We start from the raw sequence: 26,328 nt of genomic DNA on the forward strand, positions 1-26,328 counted from the left end.
ACAAAATCTTGGTGTATTTATATTCTGTTCAAATGTAATACTTGTACTCAATTATATTTCCAAGATGCATATAAGCAGCAAACATACAGAGGTTGATGTTAAGCGGCAAAGCTGTTTTTCTATTCTACATCATGTGACAAAAACATCTTCGGTATGCTACAGTGTTTTGGGAAAATCTGACCCTTACTGTGTGCTTTCATCGTTGGCAACTGCATAAGATATTAAATCCAAGCAGTGACCTCTTTTATTATCTAACAGGTTCCAGGCATACATTCATTTCATGCTATTACTTCAGGCATTTCATTTTAGATGAAACACTGGGAAACTGGGATGGGACACGTAATGCAAATGCAAAAGAAAAAACAGATATAAAGAGCCAAGGGTGTAAGTGTATATTTTGCTCTGTTCCAAAAAATCTTTTGGGTTTTGCGTTCCAAATTCAAACCTCTGAAATACAGTCAGAATTCCACTAGCTGACAGCCCATTGCTGGATGATATGAAAAGTGAGCGTTATTACGATCGTTCATGCGTAATTGAAGCTGCTGTTTAGCTGGCTATTAGCAACTCTGTGTGACATGGCTTTGTTGCTGTGTTTGGCATCACATGCAGTGTGTGTAAGACCCTTACAGTCAGAACCTCTTGCTGTTAACATATCGATTTGGCCCTCTCTTCACTAGCGTAAAACTCTTTCCCATTCTCTGTAATCCAGTGGCCTGCTTTATTCTCTCTATTATTCACTCCTGCCCAGTCTAAAGCTCCAGCAATTTCACACAATACTACAGATGACAGGGCACAGATATTGATAACTGTAATAATATATTGCTATTATTTAGTGAATAAACGGTCTGAAAAGCAAAATCAATCAGTAAGCATTTATTAGGAGGAATTTCTCTTTTTGTAACAGCGTACACAAATAAATGTTTAATGGCCCCCTCAGTCTCTGAATCAGAGCCCTAATTAAAAACCTGTGGTGTAATTTAAATAGGACATACATATTGAAAAACACTAAAAAGGTAATGAAAATAAGTAATAAATAATTTGTATGCAGCAGTGGTCCAACATGCACCTACATGTGGATCCAGCCTTGATTTAAATTATTTTTTATAATTAGCATTCGGCTAATAATAATTAAAACATTTTTTTTTAGAGAACTAGTTCTCAAAGAAGCATAGACCAAATCATTCTGATAAACCTGAATGATCTCAGACAACAAATATTAAATTGAACTATCAGAAATGTACTTTCCATTTTATTCAGAAATGTTCCACTTTTCATTTGGAACTGGACGAAGAGTAAAGCAGAAAATCTGATCGTTCGCGAGAAGCCGTGATTGGCTCAAAAGGTCAGAGTTACATTTCAAAACAGAGTTTGGACTAATAAGTTACATAATTTTTGAAAACTATTTTATTATTGTATTATTCATTTAAATTAATAAATAAAACATTTATGACAATTCACAATAATTGTTAAATTTACAGCACAGTACATGTACAATTCCCCTTGAAAAAGGAAACATCAAAAAGAGTCAAAATCTCGCATTTTTGTGTTACTCACGAGGTCATACAACGTAACCCCTGTGATTATCGAGGTTGCACAGTTGTTTCTTAAGTAATATTTTGTTTTACTGTTCTTACACTAACATGATATGAGATATAAACCATTATGAGGTGTGCTGCTATTGGAAAATAATCAAAGTCATACTGTGTGACACGGCTTTACAATGAAGCAGAATGTTCCAAAGGGCTTTATTCTTCTTATACAACAATCCTTTAGAGATTAGTTTTTTATTATTTAAAGAACAACATCTCATGTTTTTCACTTTCAAGCCTCTGTTTAATTCCGTCTCTTGAAGTTAATTAAAAAACAACAGCAGCTCGTCATACCAAGAAATCAGGCAGCACAGGAGCTTCTAATCTGAAGATTCTTCGTAGAGTAAATATTTAATGACACCCAAGACTCCTTAACATCTACTTATGTATATATTTATTACAAAAATGATTATTACAACTATTTTACTTTTTTTTTTTTTTTTTTAACAAAAACAGAATATAAATTAGCATTTGTTTATCATTACCATTAATTATTAAATGCCTATTAAAGGACAGTCGGAAATGCTGTTAAAAATTTTTTATCATGGAACTTTAAGAATAAACAGTGCTGTTGTATGAGCAACAGTACAGCAATATGTATATAAGTACATTTTACACAAACACAGGCCTTAATAATGTACATTTAAACAACATTAAATAAGCCAGATTAAACACTACATGATTTTGCTTCCATAAGTGTTTAGACAGCTGAAGTGTCAAAAAACTTTGATGTCCATTATTTCAAAATTAGTTTTCACCCAGACCATCTAATACTAAGACCCTGATTTCCCAGACACAGTGTACAGTCCCATATGGCAGTTGCACACATACAGACAACAAGGTCAGTCAGAAGTTATAGTCTACACAGGCTCTTTGGAGATAACCTTAAAACCTTTGTTTTACACCCAGTGCTCAAAGATCCTACTACACTCTCACAACAAGCTAGGATCAACAAACTACAAGATAAAAAGGCAGCCACAGCTTTACAGGTCCAAAGGAAAGAATCTAAAGGATTGTAAAGCCAAGGCCAAAATCATACTGTTCCAAGGCCCTAGAAACCACAATAAAAAAAATAAAAAAAATCTAAGCTCTCTCTGAAATATTAATATAGAGAGTAAAAGTAGAAAAGCTGTCAGTAGTTGGAGTCTTTGTTCTTTATGCATTTTCTAGAAGACCTTCGCTACAGAGAAATTCTGTGCTTTTATTGTGTACATAAAGTCAAAGATATTCAAGACAGATCAAAGTGTCAAAATGATTTAGAGAAAGCAATATATGAAACCATTTGAAATAATAAAGATGAGTATAAGATTATTGAGACAAATTTCAGTTTTCATTTATGATAGTAAATAACTCCGTAAATGACATATTTTCCAAATGATTGGACTATTATCGGAATATCGGATTGAATGGTATTGCACATAATATCTACTCTTGGTTTGAGCCATACTGGAAGTTTTACCAAAACGACATAATGGCCCAAAACACACTGCTACACGACAAAAAAAAAAAAGAAAAAAAAAAACCTTCACCGGGGAAAAACAGTGCAAGTGGCAAACTTAATCACCAAAACCATATTCCAGTTAAGCAGCATTTCACTTCCTTAAGGTGAGACTCAAATGAGACACCACCAAGAAATTACTGAAACAAGCTGTGGTAAAAGCCTGAACAAGCATTGCAAAAAGTAGAATGGTTCCAATTTTACTTATGTTATGATTTTAGTTGTAATACTTTTGCTCATCTAAAAATGGGTTCAAACCAAAGGTGCCATATTCTGGGCTGTAAAACACATCTACATGTAAATATCAGGATATGAAAGCTTAAACTCTGATACATTATCCCATATTCATCTTTTTGACCTCAAACCCAAATATCTTCAGTGTACAGCAAAAATAAATTGGCCTTGCCCTTCTATAACCCCCCAATTTAACATATTACGGACATTGTGGTGAATACTGTCACACGAAGTCAGAAGTCAATTCTCTGAAAAGGGTTTCGCGCTATTCTGAATCGGTCGTCAAAAAGTATAACCTTTTGGAACAATTCAAAATGCCTGAAAAAAAATTCCTTACAGTTCAACTAAAGAAGAGGGACTGTCATACATCACTGATTACAGAAACAGAAAAAAAGTACCACACACATCCTAAATGTGACAATATGGGAAAAGCACAATCCATCTTCTAGAGCCAAAACCTGTCAGCCCTGCGCATGTCATACAAGAAAAGCAACTCAGGCTTTACAACTGGGCAAAAAATAAATTGCACAAAAGTTTCATCAAACAAACATTTTTCCTACGGAAGAAAAAAAAACTAACTTCTGGAATCAACAACACTTTGGTATCTCATTACATTTTCCAGGTTAGACACTGAATATCATTCATCCATTTGCCATGAGAACCAGCAGATTCCCTAGGTGAACTCATCAGGATTTTACATTTAACATTTGATCTGGAAAAAACATCCATTACATGTGATGGAGCTGTACACATTGGCCATCTTAACTAGCTAGTTTGTTAGTTACTGCACCTTTTGAAAAGACATTTAGACTAGTTATAAGACTGTTTGATACTCCTCTATAAAGAAGACACTTTTTTATATTCTTACCACATTTTCTCAATCCCTACCCACCAGCTAGTTTTCCCTTACTGCACAAGAGATACTAATCAGGGAGGTGAGGCAAACACATGCTTATTTCATGAAGTGCACAGCAAAAGCTATGAGAGCAGCAGTGGAGGCAGTATAACTGTGTCTCTTTTGTACATCTGGAGGATTAAAAGTGATATCCACTAGATAGTATGTCTATCTACAGGATATCCATATTAACCTGTGAAATGATTTCATACCAACAATTCGGGGACACGGATTTGTGCAGCCGCGTGAAGTTAAGTTGAACTCAAGGAAGATCTCAAATAGCTTCTCAAGAAACAATGTCCTCATGAGCTGTAGCTCAAAGTTTACACTTTTAAGTGTTGATCTAAACTGTTAGGTTTAAAATTGAGTTTTTTTTTTTTTAAAACAGTCATCACAATTAGGGAAGCAGCTTAGTGTTAACACTTAAACCTGATCGAATTTTGTACAGAATTATTTTGTGTTGTTATTTTGTTTTGTATTTTGTTTCATGTAGCACCTTGGTCCTGGAGGAATGTAGTTTTATGTCCCTATGCGGTACATGCTTGAAATGACAAAGCCCCTTGACAGTGCTGTGGATATTGTGTCTCCCTGTGCTATATTACTCCCACAATTTATGTTGGTACTACATTATGCACATGTCTCAAATAAAAACCACAGGATACAGGAAGCAAGCATCTTGCATAAATGTAGTTACAAGCGCATATAAATCGAGCCTAATACCGTTTTCTCCACACACAGCGTAAGGCCAATTATGCTCTCCTGTACTACCGGTGACAGGTGACTCACGATCTCCTGACAAAATAGCAAACACTTCTCACTTGCACCTCTTGGCACTGGTTTAAATGTGTATTTTGATAGATATCTACACTCCACACACGTTTTTATTTATTTATTATTTTTTAAACAGATGTGCAGGTAAATTCCTCCTAGCACATGAAACAATATTGGTGCACTCTACCAGCTGTGATCCTACCATTAATATTTGATAAACTGAGAATGAGTTATAAGATTAGATATTGTAACCCTAAGCTCTGGTAGCAACATAATATTATACATGCATAATACAGGTTTTATATATAAAAGCTATTTTTCTTGTTGCTCAGTTTCACAGATACCGTTTACAGCCAGTTGATAAAAAATTTATTATGATGAAGTGCTACATTTAATCTGTCCACTGGGAAGGTTTTTTTTTTTTCTGCTCACCTTCAACTTACTGGCTCCCTCCACATGGTTGTCATAGACCAGAACGTTAGCAATCATGTTCTCTTGAGCTGTAGACTGAGGGTATTTTCCCTCTAAGGCATCTGGTGCCACGGCCACATTGAGGAGAGGGTGTGTACATTGTGTCCCATCCCAGACCTGAGAAACAAAAGAAAACCTACTGTGGGTGCTACATTTATCAACAGGCACCTTTACCAATCAACAAACTATTTGTTTCTTAAAGTGTCCACCGATTTCACTTTTGGAGACCATGGGAAGTGGCATCTTCAGACCTGATAACCCAAAAGAGCAATAATACTTAGTCTTATCCTTTGATTGTATGTTAACCATATTCTTGACAGAAAGTGGGTTCGGTGTCAAGGTAGCTTTTAAGACCAATGAGCACTAACTAAAATATTCCTAATGAGAGAATGGGGAAGGAGCTTCTATATCCATGCTCAGACCGACAATGGCAATAATGTTTGTTTAAAATGTTAAAAATGACAAATAAAAAAGAGACTTAAAAACAAAGATGTGTTTCTGAAATCTGAAAGGAATATTTTAACATTATAGCAAAATTGAGGTGCGTGAATGATGTCCATAAATGGCAACCCCAAAATAATGAGGATTCAGCTATGGCATAAAGTGTGATGAATACTCTCCTGTAGCACACCTTAAGCAGCATGCATCTGGTGTCCATGCTGGCTTTGGCTAGCAGTTGGCAGGTCAAATCAAAAAACATCTTGGGCTGCACTGAGGACAGGGGGACTGTGGGCTCCTTATTCAGAAGTTGGCTTGCTGCCCACTGACGCAGACCCTCCACTGTATGTTTATCTACTGCACCAAAGTTGAAAGTCCTACTTGATGTTCGGGGCTCAATAGGGCTGTCAATCTTCCCATCAAATGTGACAGTAGACCAGCCTAAAGTGGTCAGCAGAGTCATGGATCCGTTGAACATCTGAGCCTGTGTACATAAATTTTAACACACTCTTAGTGACCCTGAATATTTAAATGACTCACAGATTGCTTAAATAGACCTTAATCAACAGTAATCGCAGAGATTAGAGCCCATTACAGTGCTTAGCACTCAAAGTAATTATAACCTAAGTGGATGTAATCAAAGAAGCACTTTCAACTGTTTAAATCTAGCCTAGTTAATGTGAGTGAACAAGTCTATCAAAGTTGGCAAATACAGTTCTCTGATCTCCTCACCTTCACTCGGTGAAGACGAATGATGTCTCCGATTTGGAAGATTTTTGGATGGTCCTCGAGCCTTTCACTAAAAATGGTGCAGCTCACTTTAACATTTGACTGGTCTGTGATCTTCAGTGTGGAGCAGTAATCTATTGAAAATCAATGCATACATGGTGATTAGGGCGGCTTAGGTGCATAGGACTGTCAATATTACCTTACAACTCAGCTTCAATAGTTAATTAAATGGAGAAAAGGAGAGCAGCAGCACAACTCTTGACTAGATATTGAACAAACATTTAGCATTGAGCGGTTATCAGAAACACAGTAAAGTATTATTTTGCTTATCTTCTCTGTTAACTGTACCTGATGCACTTTTAGATGAGAAAAAAAAAAGATTCCAGTAGCAAACGAGTACAAGTAAGAATGCTTGTTTAGAAATAACAACCGCCAGTCTTCTAACTCTCAGGAGTGTTTGCAACAACATAGAGTTATATTAATTTCAATAAATAATTTCAAGAAATGATTGAGCACCTAAGCATCAGTCTCAATATAGCACAAATGCTGCCAGATGGAGTCTCTGCAAATCACAAGGTTAATTCATTATGCAATTCCAAACTGTTATTTGCTTTGAACTCAATGAAACCTGTTAAAATAATCGACACTGTTTGCTTCAACCTCCTCAAATGAGTGAAGAGAATTGGACAGAGGAGAAAGCAGTTTACAAAAATGAGCAGAATATTAGCAAAAAATTAACACACATTTGCAACAGGTAATGATAAGAAGCATTAAATCAAGTTCATTGTTTTAAAACTGGAACTCTGCTTGTTATTTCTGTGATGACCATTTATATTCAGCATCGATTTCAAATAAAGTGTTTGCCTCTTTAGGCAGAATACATGTGCACAATGCCCAATTCTCTGTGCTGATTAAATTGGACAAGAGCCTGGACTTTCTCTGCTCATCTCAATGATCCATCGACAGGAGCCTTTGACTGAAATGAGGATTGATTTTTAGGACTTTACAAGACACCAGCACAACACATCTTTTAGAAGGATCAATTATCTGAATGTGACGAGGCACATGTGATTGCAGCTTGAAGACACAGATGTCTGCAATGAAAAAGGGAATGCAGTTCTTTCCATGATCAAGTGCAAGAGGTGCAATTTGTTAGTGCTACTGTTTCGAATGGCTTGGTGTAACCGAAACCACGTCCCAAGGATTGGAAGGATTTCATGCTAGCTAGACTGAAGGATGTACAAAGAAAGGCGAGATGGGCAAGAAGGAAAAAAGGTCAGAACCAAGATGTTTATCAAAAAAGGACTGTGTATTCATAAGTTCTTTATAGAGCTTCAAAGTAGTGAACTTAACTTTGATCCTTTAATGCGTGTGATTAGTAAGAAAGCTGAGGATGACAGATCTTCAAGACAATGAATTATGAACCATTCTAAAATCCATATATAAAATGTCAAGTCTATGCAACATCCAAAACCTTCTAAGACATCATACTAATGCCCGGACATGGTACAGACCAAGCCAGTTTACTACACCAGTATATAATGTGCATGTAACAGCAGTGTGTGTTATTTCCAATATATAACAGTAACTTGCCTACTATAAATTACATTTGAACAACAGCATTGCTTTAAATTGTTTATCATTTACAACAACAAAAAAAAATCATTCTCTCACTAAGGAGCCAAATAATTTATTTTTTTTACTGGGAAACTGGAAAGCATATATTTCCCTGTCCTGCAGCCATTTCCATGTTGAAAAACTTCACAATGCACCATGACGACCTAACAAAGGAGGGACACTCGGGACTTCTTCCATATAATACATAAAACGCGGCTAACAAAGACCACCACCACATCAATCATATGGTAAGCTGCTACTGTTGGGCCCTTGAGCAAGGCCCTAATCCCTCTCTGCTCCTGTGGTGCTGTATCTCTTTCTCTGCGCTCCAACCCCAACTTTATAACAAGCTCCGAAAAAAAATAATTTCATTGTGCTGTAATGTATATGTGCCAAATAAAGACTGCTGCATCTTCTCAAGAGAATTATATATTATAAAATCATACTATCCAGCATCACTCAGCCGGGAACTGATTCGCTTTTGAGTCTGGTTCCTCTCAAGGTTGATCAATTCAAAAATTTTCTTTTTGAACTGAACTGAAATAATAAATAATTATTAGAACAAGTGCATTAATATAAACCTAGTGCTAATGCTACAGCCGAGGTATGCCGTTATATAAAACAAATCTGCATCTTTTGGCCATTAGATTTTAATTCAACCACACTTTTAACACATTTAATGATTACTCAGATAGCTAGACGATAATCAGAGGATAACAAAGGATTAACATTGTTGATACATGATGGGAACATCATTTAGAAAAGCTAGGCAAACAATCATAGCATATTTCACTGAACAAATAAGTGGCAGAACCAAAGTAAAAATACGTGTGTGTGTATGTGTGTGTGTGTGAGATGGCTGAGCTGGTACACTGAGGCTCACAATGGCTATTACGGATGCCGATTTAAAACACACAAAAGTGAAATAAATAAATAAATAAATAAATAAATAAATAAATAAAAAGCCGTGTGTTTACTGAATCCTGTCTAAAAGAGTAGGAAGTTCCTTTCTTGCTAAAGAGATAAAATATCACAAATATTCCTAAACAAAAATATATTTAAACAGCCTCTGTTGTTATAAAGAGATTGCAAAAGAAACCAAGAAAAGACCGTTCTGCTATGAAGAAATCATTTAGGAGTGATTTTGATCATTTCCCTGCAATAACATGCTCTGCCATGCTTTACTCCCTACATCATCCACTAAACATATCGGTATTGCTTTTTTGTATTAGGGTCTGTCAAAATAAAATATATTTTATTCTGCAATTATTGATAGTTTTAATACTGCTGTTTTGTATTTAACATGTTTTGTTGTAACAATTCACAACATGTTTTGACTGCTACAGACCTCTCTTCAGCTGCTAATGTATGATTATTAATGATTTCAAACAGATATAATACTGTATATTTAAGTCCACTTCGCAGGCGTTATTTAACACATTAGTTACCGTGAACAAGCCACGAATTTTGAAACAAAAATGGCAAACAAATAAACACAGTAATCAACACCAACACAGCCAGTACCAACACCACAGCAGTTTGGGAAGTATGAGGTTGCTTAGTTCTGTATGATTGTATACACATCAATACAGGTGTATTTAATTGACATTAACATTAATTAACAGACTAAATCTACTCACTGTGTTAATGGTGCCTTTTAGTTTCAGCATTAATAAAAAAGTAAGTAATCATCAACAATGCACTTAAAAGATAAAATTCAAAAATCAAAGCAAAACTGCTTTTTGGTCATTTTATTCTATACACATTCAAATACTACAGACAGGCATAACGTTATATTTATTTGACTATCAGACTATTTTATGCTTGTATTTCTGAAAGGTTTGAGATTATGTTTTATCGTCATACCTACTAGTTATAGAGGTTTAAACACACTGCTGTGGTCTATTTGAGCTTAAGGGCACAAATGACAATAAAACACATTACTACTACGTATTGGGATCTTACCTGTGCCTTTGGTGGGAAAAGGCTGTTTGAAGAAGGTCACCACCCCATAGACGTTCACTGGGTTTCTGCTGGGTTTCAGTTCATTTAAAGGGACATACGTGTACCTGGACTGAATGCAGAGAAAAGAGTAATGTAGAGGAATAGTGATGCATATGAATAATAAACACAAGCCCAGGAGCGTACTGTCAGCTTGTCTTGAATGGAATTTGGAAGCGCCAGTGTGTAAAAACTTTTTCAGTCAAACAGTACCTGTAAAAAGTTTGAACACACCCACACAGGGAAAAAAAAAAAGGCATTTCTGTCCTTTTGACTATTTCTCCTATGCAGAAAAATTTGAGAATACATTTAAGCCATGAAAAGAATTATAGAGTGACCAAAGTCAAAGTCTTAATAACAGCTTGGCCCACTGCTGGCATTCTGTCAGACAGTTTCTGAGGAGACCAGCTGGGAGCAGTTCCCAACAGTCTTGCTGATGTTCCCACATATGCTCAGTACTTGCCGGCTGCTCTCCCTAAGCTCTTAATAAATTACCCATTTGCTAGGGGCATTTATATAGACACAAAATGGAAATGTTCTACCCAAATAAAGATTATTATTATTACAATTATATCAAAGATAGCAAATATTTATACTTATTTGTGGAACACATTCGAAGCGTAAATGTTTAGATCAAAATTTTATGATTCTAAAAGACATATTTGATCAAATATGCTCAAAGCAGTCACAGAGGACGGGACAAGCAAGCATACAATATACACTTGCATAAAAACAAGAGACACTAGGATTCAAAGAGTTCAACCACACATCAACATCATGCACATTAACATAATGGAGCGGGTTTACAAATGGGCCATGGAAAAATCAAGGATGTAAAAAAAAAAGAAAGCTTTTTGCAATATGCAAAAACATTTGTGTTATTTAAACAAGCGCAAATTCAACTGGTAGGTTATCAAGAACCAGGCATGGCTGAGTTGCCTTGAGAGGAGCAGTGAGCTTGAGATCAGTCACAAAGCCTCCAGCTATAGTAGATGATTACAGTAAACCAAAACATTTAACAAACATAACAGTGCTCCAGTGAAATGTAATTTTGCATATAATTGCAGTAATATATTTTATCTGCAAGAAATAACTAATTTAAAGGTCCAGTCAAGAAATAGCATTACATCTACTGCTACATTGTACATAAGGAATTTAGGCTAAAAATTCCTTTTCATAATTCAGAATCAACTTTAATATCGATATGTAAATCACACACAACTATGGATTTATATAAAATGCTCCATTAGTACCGCAAAAGCACATCAAGACACTTGGAAATGATGCGATTGGAATTAATCAGCTGGCCATTATCAAAGTGGAGTCTGTTTTATACAAAATAAATAATGGCACACACAAGGAAGTGCCCGTCTTCTCAGACTAGGTGCTCTTTAATGCAATCAGCTTGTAGTTTGGCAAGAAATGTAGCAAATAAGAAAATTTGCAATCATATCAGTCATATTTCTTCTTTTAAATGTAGTATCAGATTTACTGCTGCATTTAGGCAGTTATGCAAGCAAACACGGTACCTCTGAGCTGACAACATCAGGCCCACTGGGGACAAAAACATTAGATGAGTACACCTGTGAAACACACAACATGAAATCAATCATATGCAAATACTACAAAACCACAGAGACAGTGTTCTATCTTCTTCTGGTTACAAAAATACAAAGAAAAGGTGATTCATAGATTTTTTTTTTCTTTTTCATTAGACACTTACATACACACAGGCATCATTCCTACTCATCTCCAAAAGACACGGGTGTAGTCTGTCTGTCTCTTCAGTTGGTGATTTGCTGATAGTAAAGCCAGACAATAAGACCATGTCCTAGAGCAGTATGCAGAGGGACAGACAAAAAAAATCATCAGAAACAGCAATATGCCAGCAAATTAATGTAGAGCATGGGGATGAGCTCAGTCATGCCTAGATTTGTGGACTTGAGTCAAGCCTCTAAAGCAGTTGTGCTCAAATCTTATTTATAAAAAGATGGAATGGCTGCAGGCTTTCTTTCCAAGCAAACAGGAGAAACTTGCTGTTGTTTCAAGACCAAGAATGATGCATTAAACGATTACATGTTTGGACAAAATGAAAGTTTTACATTTGATACACAGCTATGCGGATTTAAATTGGAATGGATTTCTAGGCGCGTTTTAATTCTGCATGTCGATGTATTTCCTTCTGGAACGTGAAGGAAACGTACAGAACAGCAATTGGCACAACGATAAATCAAATCAAACCTGACAGCAGCTTAGACAGCAATCTTAATATGGAGAAAAGCAAACTCTTAACATGAGCCTTTTATTTTCTCTTACTGATAGACATCCTGTTCTTATTCTGTCTGAAGAGGTAACATATTCCAGAACTGTACAGCTCTAGATTACTGTCACATTGGTGTCCATAACAAACGGGCCAGAAAGAAAAAGATCTGAAACACAATTCTGATTTCAGTGGCGTTTTAAACTTAATGTGCTTCACAGTGCTGCCTTAAAGTTGTAACTATCGCTCACACTAGTCATTCTGAATTTTACTACGTGCTGCACTGCGCTTGTTGGCCGAAGTGCAGTCTGGTAAATTTTTATTAGGTGCATTAATTAGCAGGCATGAATTTTTTGTATTTTTTTTTTACATTCACAAGTATGTTGAAACACTTTTGTAACTGAGTGCATCGCAAACGTGCTACATGATCATATACTTTAGCAATTTTCCTATTAATGTCTCTAGATAAGTAGTTATTGCCATTTTTGACCCTTGTCATCTCAGCTTTTATTTGTGCGCTAAAATCTTTTCAAAACTTATAATTATTATTATTTTTTTTTGTCAATGCTCCAGTTGGTTAGTTTCTTTGCCACACACATGTTCGCATTAGACCTGAGCATTTATATGTTGCCAAATTCAAGGTCTATAATCATAAAAAAATGACAGAGCAAGGTGTCTCTCTGTCTTGAACATAAACGCATTTGAAGTAGACACCTCCTTTCTAGAAGTTTAATCCGTCTTCATAAATGCAAGAAAGCGAACAAAGCGGAGCATGCGGCCTTTATAAAAGCTGCCGTGCGTCTACTGTTACCACGTACAGGGTTTTAGCATCAGCTCACATTACAAAAGAAGTGCTCTTTCCACAGGCTATCTGGGAGCTTAGCCCACTCCACAAACAAGAAGCCAGCGAGTCACGCTTAGCATAACACTAACAATAACAGTGAGGATAAACCACAGTGGAGTGCTCCTGATGAAAAAGCGGCTCTTGGACTAATGAACAAAAAAACGAGAGATAAGGCAGTCACGAGAGCTTGAGGGGATAGGCGAACAGGATCCAGAGAGCAAAAAGCAACATTTGATAAAGCGAAGCAGCAAAGCTCAGATTAAAAGACATGTCTCTCAGGGAGGATTCTTCTGTCACACAGCCAGCAAGGAGGCAAACCGAACTATGAAGATTTTTCCTTTCAGCGTGGCAAAATCTGCGTTGTGCCACTACCATGCTTTTTTAACATCACATTTACATGCATTTTACTAAAAAACACCTTTTGTGTGCAACTTGTTTGTGACCGCAGGATTTAACCGCACACCGCGCTGAACAATGTACTGTTCAGAATTATAATAAATACAACTTTCTATTTTAATATCCAACATTTAAAAGAGGTTTTATAATACATAAGGAGAGTGAAACTCCCAATGGGTAAAGGTATTAAGTATAATCGTATTATATTCTAATAATATTCCTGCAGAGCTCTTTCTTTACTGATGGTATTAAATTTAACTAAGTCAAGCTTAGGAATCATCCCAGCAGGAGACTCCTCAACATCACCATAGGTTTCTTAAAAGGTAGTTTTAAAGACGTTAAAGCAGAGGCTTACCCCTTGACTGATAGTCTGCGAAAAGTCCTTCGCCATCGTACCAAAGAAAATGACATTGATTGATGTGTGTTGTGATGGGTCTGAACTCTGTGTCTCTTTATCTGTGAAGCAGAATGAAAAGAAAGAAGGGTGGAGGAGACTTATATACTTTACATTACATACTTTAAGTTTGAACGAAACTTAGGCTCAATTACTCAACTTTTAATGCTATAGAACTATGAAATCCCTTATGTTAAGGCTTTACAAGAAATGATTGAAATTCACATCTCTCCTTGTTGCTCTATGCAATTTGATTCGAAAACAAGTTGATTCTGTAGCATTTGCACTCTGGTAGCCTGAGTGTGAAAGCAGTAAATAAGCAAGTGCAAACAAGAAATGGAGAAGTCAGGTAGCTGAGCTGTAAGTGAAAGACCAATGATTGTCTCTGATTTGGTTGAGAGCAGAAACAGATTTGTCCTAATCAAATGTTATTGAGGGGTACTAAACGTTAAATGTACAATTCTTAAACAAATTACAACTAAATATATGAAATAAATGAATGAGGTGAGTAAATCACGGCTGTGCATGCCGTCTTCATCAGAACTAGCCAGTGGTGCATTACACACAGCATGCTAATCAAGACTGATTTTCACCCACGAGTGCCTAAGGAATTGCTAATGGCAGAAAATCAGAAACAACCTCTAATCATTTTACTAGCTTGTTCACATTTCTGGATTTCTTTTTAAAACTTTTAACTGACTGGAGAATCAAATGGCCAAATAGCAGCACAAAAGTGCTGAAAAGTCTGTAATACAAAATCCATTATTACTTGTGAAACGTCCCCGTTTATAGATACTGTATGTTGGCAGATCTGCATGTTAGTCTTGTCCCAAAATTGAGCTGTTGGGTGAAAATTGTCATCAGGACTTTAAGAAAATGAAGCAACTTACATCATGAATTGTGAATCCCTGGTGGTTTATGTTCCTCAAATCCCCTTAACCAAGAGGACACAGGACAAACACCAAAGCCTGGATGTTTAGATCATTATCATATTATAATAATAATCTGCTACCCTGCTTCTGAGGATCAAGGAGTTCCTTGATTTCCTCTAGCTCTCAAATTGCATTTTCTCTGTGGGACTAAAAATGATTTGTGCTGTCTATCATAAACCTGCGAGTACCTACTATATCCTCGGAATCAAGGCCACAGTTCCAATATAACTCCACGCTTAATAGCAGCCTGCATTAGCAGCCTTATTGGGCATTTTAATCAGAAGCTCACCTTGGATAACAGCCTTTAGCAGGTGGTCTCTCTGCCTGCAAGACACTACAGAGCCCTTCTGAACCACTTCACCCTACACAAAAAAAAAGAACAAAGAGCACAGAGCAGTCAGGCTTCTAAGGCTTTGCTGTTTTTTCAAAGCTGATTAATTTTATTCTAGGAAAATTGGTACAGGCATAACATTAAGGGGGGCCAATTTACAACCTTAACACTCGTGTGCACGTAGTCAGAGGTGAGTTTGAGATTTGATATAGAGATCCGCTGGACGTGTGAAGGGGCAATGGTGTCCAGATCAGAAGCGCATTTCACTGTGTGGACAGGCATTGCTTTTATTATCTGTAACGAGAACCATGAGAAAGAAAAGAAAACAGAAATAAGCAATAAATTACTGGCAAGCAGAGACACCATCCTCACAGTGGTGACGTTAATAACTTGCTATATTGATGACCATTTCAGAAAAAAGCACTCAGAGTCTACAACTGTACAATACATACAAAAATAGCAAGTGACAATTTACACAGCATGCCACAGAGCCTAGGGGTAAAAGTGCACAAGTGTTTTTTTTGTTTTTTTTTTAATTGTATCGTGTTGCATTTTAGCACAGTAATGTGAAAATCGATAAAAACTTTTCTGCTTATGGCCTCAAACTTTATTTCTCTCTCACTCTCTCTCACACACACACACACACACACACACACACACACACACACACACACACACACACACACACACACAGTCATTCACAGTGTTTGTTTCTCAAAGTGTCATCTGTAATAACTACCTTCTGTATGAAACAACTATAAAACTATCATAGTGTAAACCCTTTCTTTATCAGGTTTATTTTCCTGCAAAGTCATATGCTTACAATTCGATTGCATTACTATATTATTCTTTCATTTAAAGTAAAAATACAACTATGAAACGGTGGCATGTGAGCAAAAGTTCCAAGCCGACAGTAGCTGTCATTATAATGGCTGATTTTCATCAGTTCTCACGATTGCACTCTGGTTTACTTTCCGAGCTGAATGTACAATGTGGAAAAAGATTTTCATCATTCTGTGATTGCTGTGATTTGTGATTTAAAAAAAAAAAAAAAAAAAAAAAAAAAGGAATGTGAATGTTAACTCTGGTTAAAATGAAACCCTGGTAATGGAATTTTCAGTGCGAGAAACTTGATATAGGAGACTAAAAACACTTTATGAAAGCTTACGAACTTGGCCTGGATACTAATCATGTACGGTTCCCAATGATTTGTTTTCAGAATGTCAATACTTTGCAATATACTAAATCTAACTGGTGAACCTGCGATGTGTCAAAATAAAGCATCAAATCACAGAAATGCAACTACTGACCAAAGCATCCTCAGAACACCAGAAGATCAGATGACCTTATCAGATCTAATTAATGAAACACTTTTTACGTAGGGAGATCATTATCATTAAAAAGCTTTGGCGACATTAGCATCACTATAATATCAACCAAATTGATATACCGTGCAGTGTGTTTTTTGTAAACAGATTTTTTCCATTACCTCGACAAAACACCTTGAGGAGAAAATAAAGGTCAAGGACGCGAGACTTGAGCCTTGTAATGAATTCCAATCTTGCCTGCCAGCTTCACAACCTCTCAGCCTCTCAGAACTAACTCATATTGCTTCACGGTTGAAATAACAACGCTGTATATTTTGCATAGTATAATCAATGACCAATTAGCTAGGATTGAGCAATTTAGTCCAGAAATATTAGAAAGCACAAACATTTTGTATGGTCAGAGATCACAAAAATGACTTCCTAACAAAGTCCCTTGAAGGCTGATAATTCACTGCCCTACCCGAAAGCCACTTAGTTCCTGCAGCATTCTCCAGAGCTAAGTGAGAATCAATGCTGACTAATTAAAAAGGCAATCTAGATACAGCTTTTGTTTTTACAAACAAAAGTGTAGTTAATCATAAGTGACACAGCCACAATCCTTCTATGCTAAAGCAGAACTTGGTAGCAGTAAGGTAAGCAGACAATGGTCATTTTAGAGGTCTATTGGTCTGCGCATACTGGTCCGCATAAACGGCATCTGACAGTTGACCACAGATCTCTCCTGTTGCCCCATGTGCTTTCAGGTTTAAGAGGAGTACCGATAAACTTAACAAGCAGAAAACACAACAGCTCCAACCGATGTAAATGCGCAACCGCCTTGAGAACCTCTGGTATTGAACTTTGAGCCTAAAGTCCAAAACATTGTATTTAAAGCTGCGATACTTCATTTATTTCTTCTTTCTTGTACAAGAAAACCTTATAAATAAAACGTATTACTCAAGAAGGGAATACAGAGTTGGTCCTGACAGGTGTGTAAACACAATCTGCATAAAGATTTGAAGATCTGAATCTGTATAAAGCTATTGAACTTTTTGTGTTTGGATGGCAAAAGGGGGTGGGTGTGGATGGCAGGCTCAAGTAGGGGGGAAAAAAAAAAACATTCAAATATTCGTAAACCCTTAATCTATTCTGAACTTATCTTGAATAATTCAATAGTGTCAGGTCATTCTAACCAAGGAAATTCTGACCAAGTTCACTCTAAAACTAAATCTCATATGTTGAACTGTAACAAATAAAAAAAAAAATAAAAATAAAAAACAAGCCATTCTTCCTGTTTCCTACAATCCGAGGAAAGAAATAACAGGTAATTAAAGGTCAGACACATTTCGACAGTTTATATAACACATCTTCCTCTGATTTTTCTGTTACACGTTGTTAGATGAATTAACTGAAATGGTTATATTCCTCTGCCCCTATCGCCAGCAAGTAATTGAAGCCTTCGGAAAAGAACACAATAAGAAACAGATCAGCTCTGAGTAAATTAGACATTATTGTTCGTAACGCACAATAAAAAAAAAGGGAAGAAAAATCCAGACATGACGAGTGTAATGATTAGGAACAATTGGAAACCTTAGCTCCAAACAAAAATCATTCAACTATATAACGAACTGACTTAAGATTTCATTGCAAATGGTGCATCTAGAAAAAACAGACTCATAAGCAAGCAGCAGAATAATTAACACCGAAGTGTGGTCTGGGGTGGATATGTTTTTTGGATCCATCACTATGTTTAGCACTGTCAAAGGTGTTCAATTCACACGTTCGCAATGTGCAGCTCTAAATCTCCATATCAACATTTGTTAATTAGCTAAAAGTCAAGCGGATGAACACAACTAGCAAAATACACCCATCAGAAACACAGATCTGACAGTAAAGATTTACATATTGAAAACAGGTTTGTACATTTTGTTCTTCACCCTCCCCTGCCAGTTTTTCAGGTAAAATTTCCAGCTAGCATGTTGCTGTTATTTTTTGGTGGTTTTTACATTGGGCATGTTTGCTGTGGTCTGAATCAGAGTGCGACTGTTTCCATTGCCCTCGAAGTGTTGATCAGGTTTTAGACTCACTTTATTCTATCGAACTCCTCTGCACACAGAGAACACACATGTGAATCATGCAGACATCGCTTTGACTGATGTGTGCAGTGTAGCAGGCATTCAGAATTCAGAATAAAGAAACAAGAGCTAAAGTACAAGCATCGCTAAAGCTGCATCGCACAAGCATTAAGCTCAAACCTGGCTACACATGAGTTCTCAAGGAGCAGGTTGTTTTTGTCATATCTGGCTGTTGATCCTACTAAGGCAACCATGAATGAATGAATGAATGAACTCACACACCGGACTGATTCGTCCAACCCTGGTACACAAACCACGACATTAAAATTATAAAGTAATATAAAGTAATAAAGTACAGATAAAGTATTTCAGGTACTGTGTGCAGTTTGAGTCACTCTTGACACTGTCATCATATCCTTACAATACATTTTGGCCTGCTATTAATCCTAGCAGAGGAGAAGGTGTGTAGCACAACTAAGTCACGAATTAAAAAAAAAAAAAAAAAGGTAGAAACCTCTCAATACAGAAACTGCAGCTGCAAGTTACTCAGAACATTAAGTAATATGACTCATGCTATACAAATCTCCACAGCACAAATTAATCTGGCAGCTCAAAGGCTGCGTCCCAATACGCTTAACTTTACTCAGGAGAGTGGCAGGTCAGTGTGACAGCTGGCAGTGTACTTGGCCATCTGAGCAGTTAACTCAGTGAAGGCACTGTAACTGCACCAGGCTATAAAAGAGAAAAAGAAAAGGAGCAGACTGTGTCTGAGAACAGCAGCTAGCTACTGTGTGCAAATAATTATTAATAATAAATCTAATTCTTATGACACTGAGTTAATCTGGATCAGTATTACTCACTCGTCTTTCTGGCTTCAGTCTCCTTTTTCTTGACACTTGCACTGCCCAGTACAGCAGTCAGATTTTATGGGATATAAACGTTTTATTATTCAGTTAATTGTATCAAAAATCTTTTATTAAGTGTTTAAACTTTACAGAGTTTTTCTGCCTAAGGTTACAGAGTGTGGTATTGTATGAGCGATGGGTCAGAAAACTTGCACCAAATCAGACATAGATCTAAATGATGAGCTCAACCGTTTACTGAGCGATTTTTCAGTCTAGTTGTATGTTGTAAAAATGTCGTACAGCCTATAAACATTCCTAGACATAAAATTCACTAGGCAGGCATTGTTCTGAACACTGTATTCAACTTCTATTCATGCCAGAGAATTCCAACAAATCCAAAATGTGTTTGGCTAATTTATCCATAATGGAATGAGATGCAACTATTAGCACATTACAAACATCACACCGAGTCATAACTGCTGCTGGTCATTTCAATCATGTCATATTGAATTTAGTCACATTCATATTTCATTAAAATGTCACACAAGAGGGGACAAAACATTGCATCAGGTTTACACCGAAGTTAGAGAAGATTACAGAGCCATTCCCTGCTCACACCGTGAGCAATTTGATCATCTATTCCTCTACTCCCCAAATACAGATCTCATCAAACATGAAGTCTGTAAATGTGTTGCTGGCCTGAGGGAGCAGACTCTTTACTACAGCACCAGATTAAGTAAAACCAGTTTTTAAAATGCTTCTTCGACCACCCTGAACTCTATACCAAATATGATGTCCTGCACTACATCAAGGGTTGTGTTTTCACAGTCACTACAATTAAGAGAATAAAAACATTTCCAATCAGAAGCAATGGATGAATAAGGAAGTCTGCATTCTACCGAGAGCACAAGATGCTGCTTTTTGGTCCCGAGACCTGGAGGACTACAGGCCATCAATCGCCAATCTGAGAAAGAGAACCATGAAAGCCATATAGGAGTACAAATTCCTGAAAAGCTGAGCTCCAACCCTGTGATCTGACAATCACCTTTTCACTACTGATGTGCTCCAACCTGATCAGAGTAAATACCCATAAGACTGTACTGATAGCAGGGCCATGTACTCAGGGCCTGCATAATGCAGCTGGCCATGGTCTTTATGAACAATTTAGGCTGTCTTTAATCTGAGCAGTGATCCCCACATGCCCCAACACAGCTACCATTGTGTCAAAACATGCTGCTGTCAAGGCTTTCGATAACCCAACACCACCAAGTGTTTTGAGAGGTTTTTCTTTTCCTATCTCAAATCCTTTCTGACATCCATACGACAGCAACAGCATAGTTTCTTACTGAAGAAAGCTCACCTGTCTACTCAGATTGTGATTAACTGCTATTGTGGTATTACAAGCACACTGATAAACTGTTACGTCATCAATGTGGTATATAGTTGTGTCCAAAACTGCCCAACATCTCACCGGTGCTCAGAGAGGGTTCATTTAAGATATTTAGCACAAGCACTATCTACGGCAGGTGAGAAGCATTGCCAAGGACATCTCTCACCCCATTCGTGAACTGTTCGCTCTGCTCTAGGGAAGCATTACAGGAGCCTTCATTGTCACACCAGCAGGCTTAGGAACAGCTTATTCCCCTCAGCTGTCAATCTGCTGAACTCTTCAGAATGGTAGTAACCTTCCCTCCACCAAATGCTTTGTGCACATAGTCTATTTATACACAGTTTGCCCATTCTTCAACATTCACCTTACACTTAAGTTGTATTGTTGAATTTAATTCATGTCACTAGATGCATGTGTTCTCATGTACCATCACATCTGCACCTTATGTACTGAACATATCACTGTATTTATGTCTAATCACATATCATGCCAAATCCACTGTAATGCCATGTACACTTTATTGCCACCTTATTTGTCTCTTTAATTGCACTCTATCACTCTGTGCTACGCTTATATTTGCGTTTTTGAAAACATGCTAACTGCTGAATGCAATTTCATTGGCTTCGAGGGAGGTGGTAGCTCAGTGGTAGAGGCATTGGACTTTGGTTTGAAAGGTCACAGGTTCAAATCCCACCAACACTAAGTTGCCATTGCTGGGCCCTTAACCCTCTACTGTTTAGTTGTAAGTCGCTCTGGATAAGGGTGTCTGCCAAATACCGTAAAAAATATATCGTATTTGTATTTTGCACAACGACAAACATGAATCAAATTTTATCTAATGCAATAACACAACCTATGATTCTATTCACTGTCAATCTTCAATAAAAACTCATCGCGGGGCTACAAATTTGCAGTGCATTTCTGAAAAAACAAATGCATATGTTGTCATTTTGATTTAGGTGTTTAATGATTTTTGCACTGCTAGAGGACAGACCCTTCACATTATGGCAGCCATTTGTTTGGGGGAGTTGTTTAAACATAATTTCTGCTTGTATTCCTAGAAAAAGCTTTGGTAAAGATGTATTTTCTTCAAAAACACCGGCAATGCGCAACACCTCTAGTATAAATAAATAAATAAATAAAAACCAAACTTAACAGGATTGTTCCCGTTTAAAATATATCATATATTTGAATGAATCAGTGTATCAAGACATTTTGTGTATACAAACAAAGAGCAAACAGAATGTCTTTAGCATATCCATGATGCAATTTGCTCATTCTGTGCTGCATTATTCAGCTCATGTCATCCCAGATGCACTCTCTGATTTGAGTGCACATAATAAACAGGGCTAAAAACAGTAAAAAGCTTGAGGGAGTGAGTGCAATGCTCCAGCAGTTTTGTGGCAGAGTCACAACAGTTCATGTCAGAGGAGACTCTCTTTAAGCTGAGCAGCTCGTCTCATCACATGCCTGAATGAGCTCTGTGATATGGAGACGAGATGATGGCAGCTGTCCTGTTTGCGCCCCAGCCAAAATGATTTGTTTAGGGGCATGTTAAAAAGATATTGTGGTTGAGGAGATGAGTGCACCCACGCTGCCCTACTAACGTTACATGCTTACCACAACAATTTATCCAGACAGACAGGCATGCAGATAGGTTCCAGGCATGATTGAACTGAGAGCTAAACTACAAACTGCTACCTCAGACACAACACACATGTTGGTTTCTAATAAACTTATGTCAATATATTATTAAACAGAAAATACATTTAGACCTAATTTAAATGCAGATACAACACGTATGCATTTACTCGGTAGAGGGTTCAGAGAGCATCTGGTTGAGACTACAGATGTGCATCAGGGAATAAAATCTCACAGAAAAAAAAAAAAAAAACCAGAGTGAGAGATTTTTTACTTTGACATCACACTCACTACAGAACCCAGTATGAAGCTCACAATCCAAAAGGCTTACAATTATTTTTATCCATCAGTGGCTTGCTACGGTACACTGTACACTGCCTTCTCTTAGATAAACCATAAATCTGCATTATTCCTAAACATGATTCCTGATTAATACAGCCATCCTCTACATAAAGCTGACAATGACCACACACTGTGCACAGAGCAGCAGATCTCTCATTTCATCATTTATCTAATATACATACATTATCTTGAACATACTTGGAAATGAATTCTACGGTCTTCTATATAGATCTTACCAGTCATTCATACCAGGTAACATAGAGGGGGTCCACATCTCCCCCACGCACTCTCCACTGGTGTCCCACAAGGCTTAGTATTCGGAACTCCCCTATTCTCCCTCTATACTCACACTCATGGTGAAGTCATATTCTCATATAGGTTTTCTTACCACTGCTATGCTGATGACACTCAACTCATCTTCTCTTTCCCTCCTTCAGATACCACAGCTTCCACTCGGATCTCGGCATGCCGGGTGGACATCTTCGTGGATGAGTGCTCATCAACTAAAACTCAATCCTAGCAAAACCAAACTGCTGGGCACACCAGGTGATTCATCTCCAGGTCAGGATCTGAAAATATCTCTTCATAACTTTCTGCTCTCCCCTTCAGCCACCGCTTGCAACTTTTGGGTAACTATGGACAATCAGCTGTTCTTCTCCCCACATGTTGCTAATGTGACTCGTACTTGTCGATTCCTTCTCAACAAAATCTGAAGGATTTGACCATTTCTGTCCACACAGGCTTGTTCTGTCTCTTATTTCAAGACTGGACTACCGCAGCTCTCTGCTGGCTCCGTTACTCGTCCACCGCAAATTATCCAAAACGCAGCTGCACGACTTGTGTTTAACTTTCGAGAGTTCTCCCACACGACCCCATGGCTGCGCTCCCTCCACAGGCTTCCGGTAGCTGCACTCATCAGATACAAAACACTAATAATTGCCTACAAAACCAAAAATTATCCAGCACCCTCTTACCTCAGAGACATTATCACTCCCGCACTGCACCACGCTGCCTGAGATCCTCCAGCACTGCTTGACTGGTACATCCTTCTCTCAGACTAGGGTATGAGTTGAGGTAGGTATACCTCAAAGCTCTTCTCTGTTCTGGCACCAAGTTGGTGGAATGAACTTCCCTAGATGTCCGGATAGTGGCATCACTGGCTATCTTTAAGCAACGGGGTAAATACCCTAATTTGTCAAACACAAACTAGCACTTTTCCACGATTGCTTTGTCTTTTACATTTTAAAAAACCTTCTGCCAGAGTTTTATGCTGATTTATCTTAAATTGTAATCAGTGTAGATTTATTCGTTGATATATACTCAAAGCACTTTTGCATGTCGCTCTGGACAAAAGCGTCTGCTAAATGCTATAAATGTCTTCTAAAAAAAAAAAAAAAAAAAAACAAACAAACATGCAGGTCTAATAAAGGAAAGATTTAGATGACCTTCTGCAAGTTTCCCCCATCTTAACACATAATCTCTTGTCATTCTTCAACCATTGATCAGTCTGTCCCGGCGGCCAGCTCTTGCAGAAGTCCTGCCTGTTCCAAACCTCGTACATTTAAGATTTTAAGGCCACTGTGCACTTGGGAATCATTAATGCTGGATAACTTTTTATAACCTTCCCCAGATCTGTGCCTCGACACTCTTTAGTGTGAAAACAAATCAACAACAATCCAGAAAACCCTGGATTCCTTCACACCAAGGCCTTCAATGGTATCCTAGATGAAATAATCCACCTCTCACAGAAACCATGAATATTATACAGAAGTGTAACAGAGCAGACAGGTATCTCATGCAGTGAGAATGAAAGCCGTTGCTAAAGCAAGAAACCCAATAAACACAATTCAACAAGTTTTCTTTTACTATAGACACAGATGCACCTCCCGTATAGTCAAGTCAAGTGGCTTTTATTGTCATTTCTACTATACACATTGGTACACAGTAAAAACGAGACAACGTTCCTCCGGAACCTTGGTGCTACACTAAACAATAACATAAAGCTACAACACAACACAACACAATACAAGCTACATAAAGTGCATCGAGTGCAACCTAGTGCAAACTGCAGACAAAAAAACAGTACAGACAGACAACACGAGACAAGACACAAAACCAAGAGCACCGACCAGTAAACCTACTGTATACTTGGTTATACAGTAGTGTGAACTGTAAAAACTATACCCGGGAGTGAATATAAGAAACACAATTTAGTGCAAAAATACAGCAGCAGTCAAGATGTGCAGAAGACAGCATGTAAACAGTGTAGTATAATATAACAAAGTCAAAGGTGCATGTAAACAAATATAAAAAAAAAGCATGTAAACAATATAGTAGTCTCATCTCTATCAGAAGCATCAATATCAACCTCATTAATCCTCCCGGGGTTTTTTTCCACTTGCAAATTGTGTGATTTTGTGCGAATTGTACAGGAAAGAAAAACGCAAAAGTACAACTGGTTCCTGAAAAAGGTAAACAAGTTTTGTACTGTTTTGGCTGAACTGTCCTCACGATGTCCATCTTTTTCTGAAAAGTCCGTTTTGTAAATGTCCTTAGCTAAGACCAAATCAATTTTAGTTTGCTACAGATGCGGGGGTGCAGATTTCTGAATGACCATGAGCCACTTTGTGTGTATAGTTTCCGGATATAACAGTTACAACTCCTGGCGTTCAACCAGGCCGGCAAAAAAGTTGAAAAAGAAAACAAGTTAGCAAAACATTACCCTGTTAGCCAACGGCTAAATGCAACATAGCCGAGCTAAACAAAACCCAAAAGACTCTCTCGACGCTTGAGAGCAGATATTAATATAAATATTTTTAGTGTATGGGTTTATTGACAGGTCGCTGTGGTTAAAGACACACAGCAGTGTTACTCACATTAGCGAGGCGCGCGCTGCTCTGCGTCTGAAACTCTCCTCCTGCAGTTTGATGTGTGCGCGCGAGGCGGAGGAAGTGAAACGTCACGTGGAGGAGGCGGGGCTTCTCACTGTGTACGCCACTACTGCTCTGAACATATACTGTGTATAAGGGCCCTGCTATTTATTATTTTTTAAAGTATTTCTTTTTTATTTTGGGATCAATCCACAATGATTTTAAGATTCGTTTACAAAACATGTTCCTTCAAGTTCTTAAATGAAATAGTGAATAAATATTTTGTTTGTAATTTACCCTAACGCACCATCAAATTATATTATATGCATAGATTTATGGTGTCCTCTTACTTTGTCTTTTTTGTTAAAAAAAATTATAATAAATAAAATAAATAATAATAACAAAACAAAAAATCCTAGACCATAGACCTAAGTAACATCAGCCTCATGTTGCTAAAT

The 26,328-nt window shown here is 37.4% G+C and overlaps 1 protein-coding gene across 2 annotated transcripts in view; it reads right to left on the reverse strand.

Annotated features, from left to right (window-relative positions):
- The window catches only part of pot1 (protection of telomeres 1 homolog), a 34,262-nt gene extending 8,282 nt beyond the window's left edge, over positions 1-25,980 (reverse strand). For both annotated transcript variants that reach the window (XM_046859984.1, XM_046859983.1), the window contains exons 1-10: positions 25,877-25,980; positions 15,563-15,694; positions 15,359-15,431; positions 14,099-14,199; positions 11,967-12,074; positions 11,773-11,826; positions 10,208-10,316; positions 6,629-6,759; positions 6,090-6,380; positions 5,420-5,575 (exon numbers count right to left, since the gene is read on the reverse strand). In XM_046859984.1, coding sequence (XP_046715940.1) covers positions 5,420-5,575; positions 6,090-6,380; positions 6,629-6,759; positions 10,208-10,316; positions 11,773-11,826; positions 11,967-12,074; positions 14,099-14,199; positions 15,359-15,431; positions 15,563-15,682 — 1,143 coding nt within the window. In that variant the 5' untranslated portion in view covers positions 15,683-15,694; positions 25,877-25,980. The remainder of the gene's footprint in view (positions 1-5,419; positions 5,576-6,089; positions 6,381-6,628; positions 6,760-10,207; positions 10,317-11,772; positions 11,827-11,966; positions 12,075-14,098; positions 14,200-15,358; positions 15,432-15,562; positions 15,695-25,876) is intronic.
- Positions 25,981-26,328: the final 348 nt, after the last annotated feature.

This window comes from Silurus meridionalis, chromosome 10 (assembly GCF_014805685.1).
Source record: "Silurus meridionalis isolate SWU-2019-XX chromosome 10, ASM1480568v1, whole genome shotgun sequence".
NCBI classification, from domain to species: Eukaryota; Metazoa; Chordata; class Actinopteri; order Siluriformes; family Siluridae; genus Silurus; species Silurus meridionalis.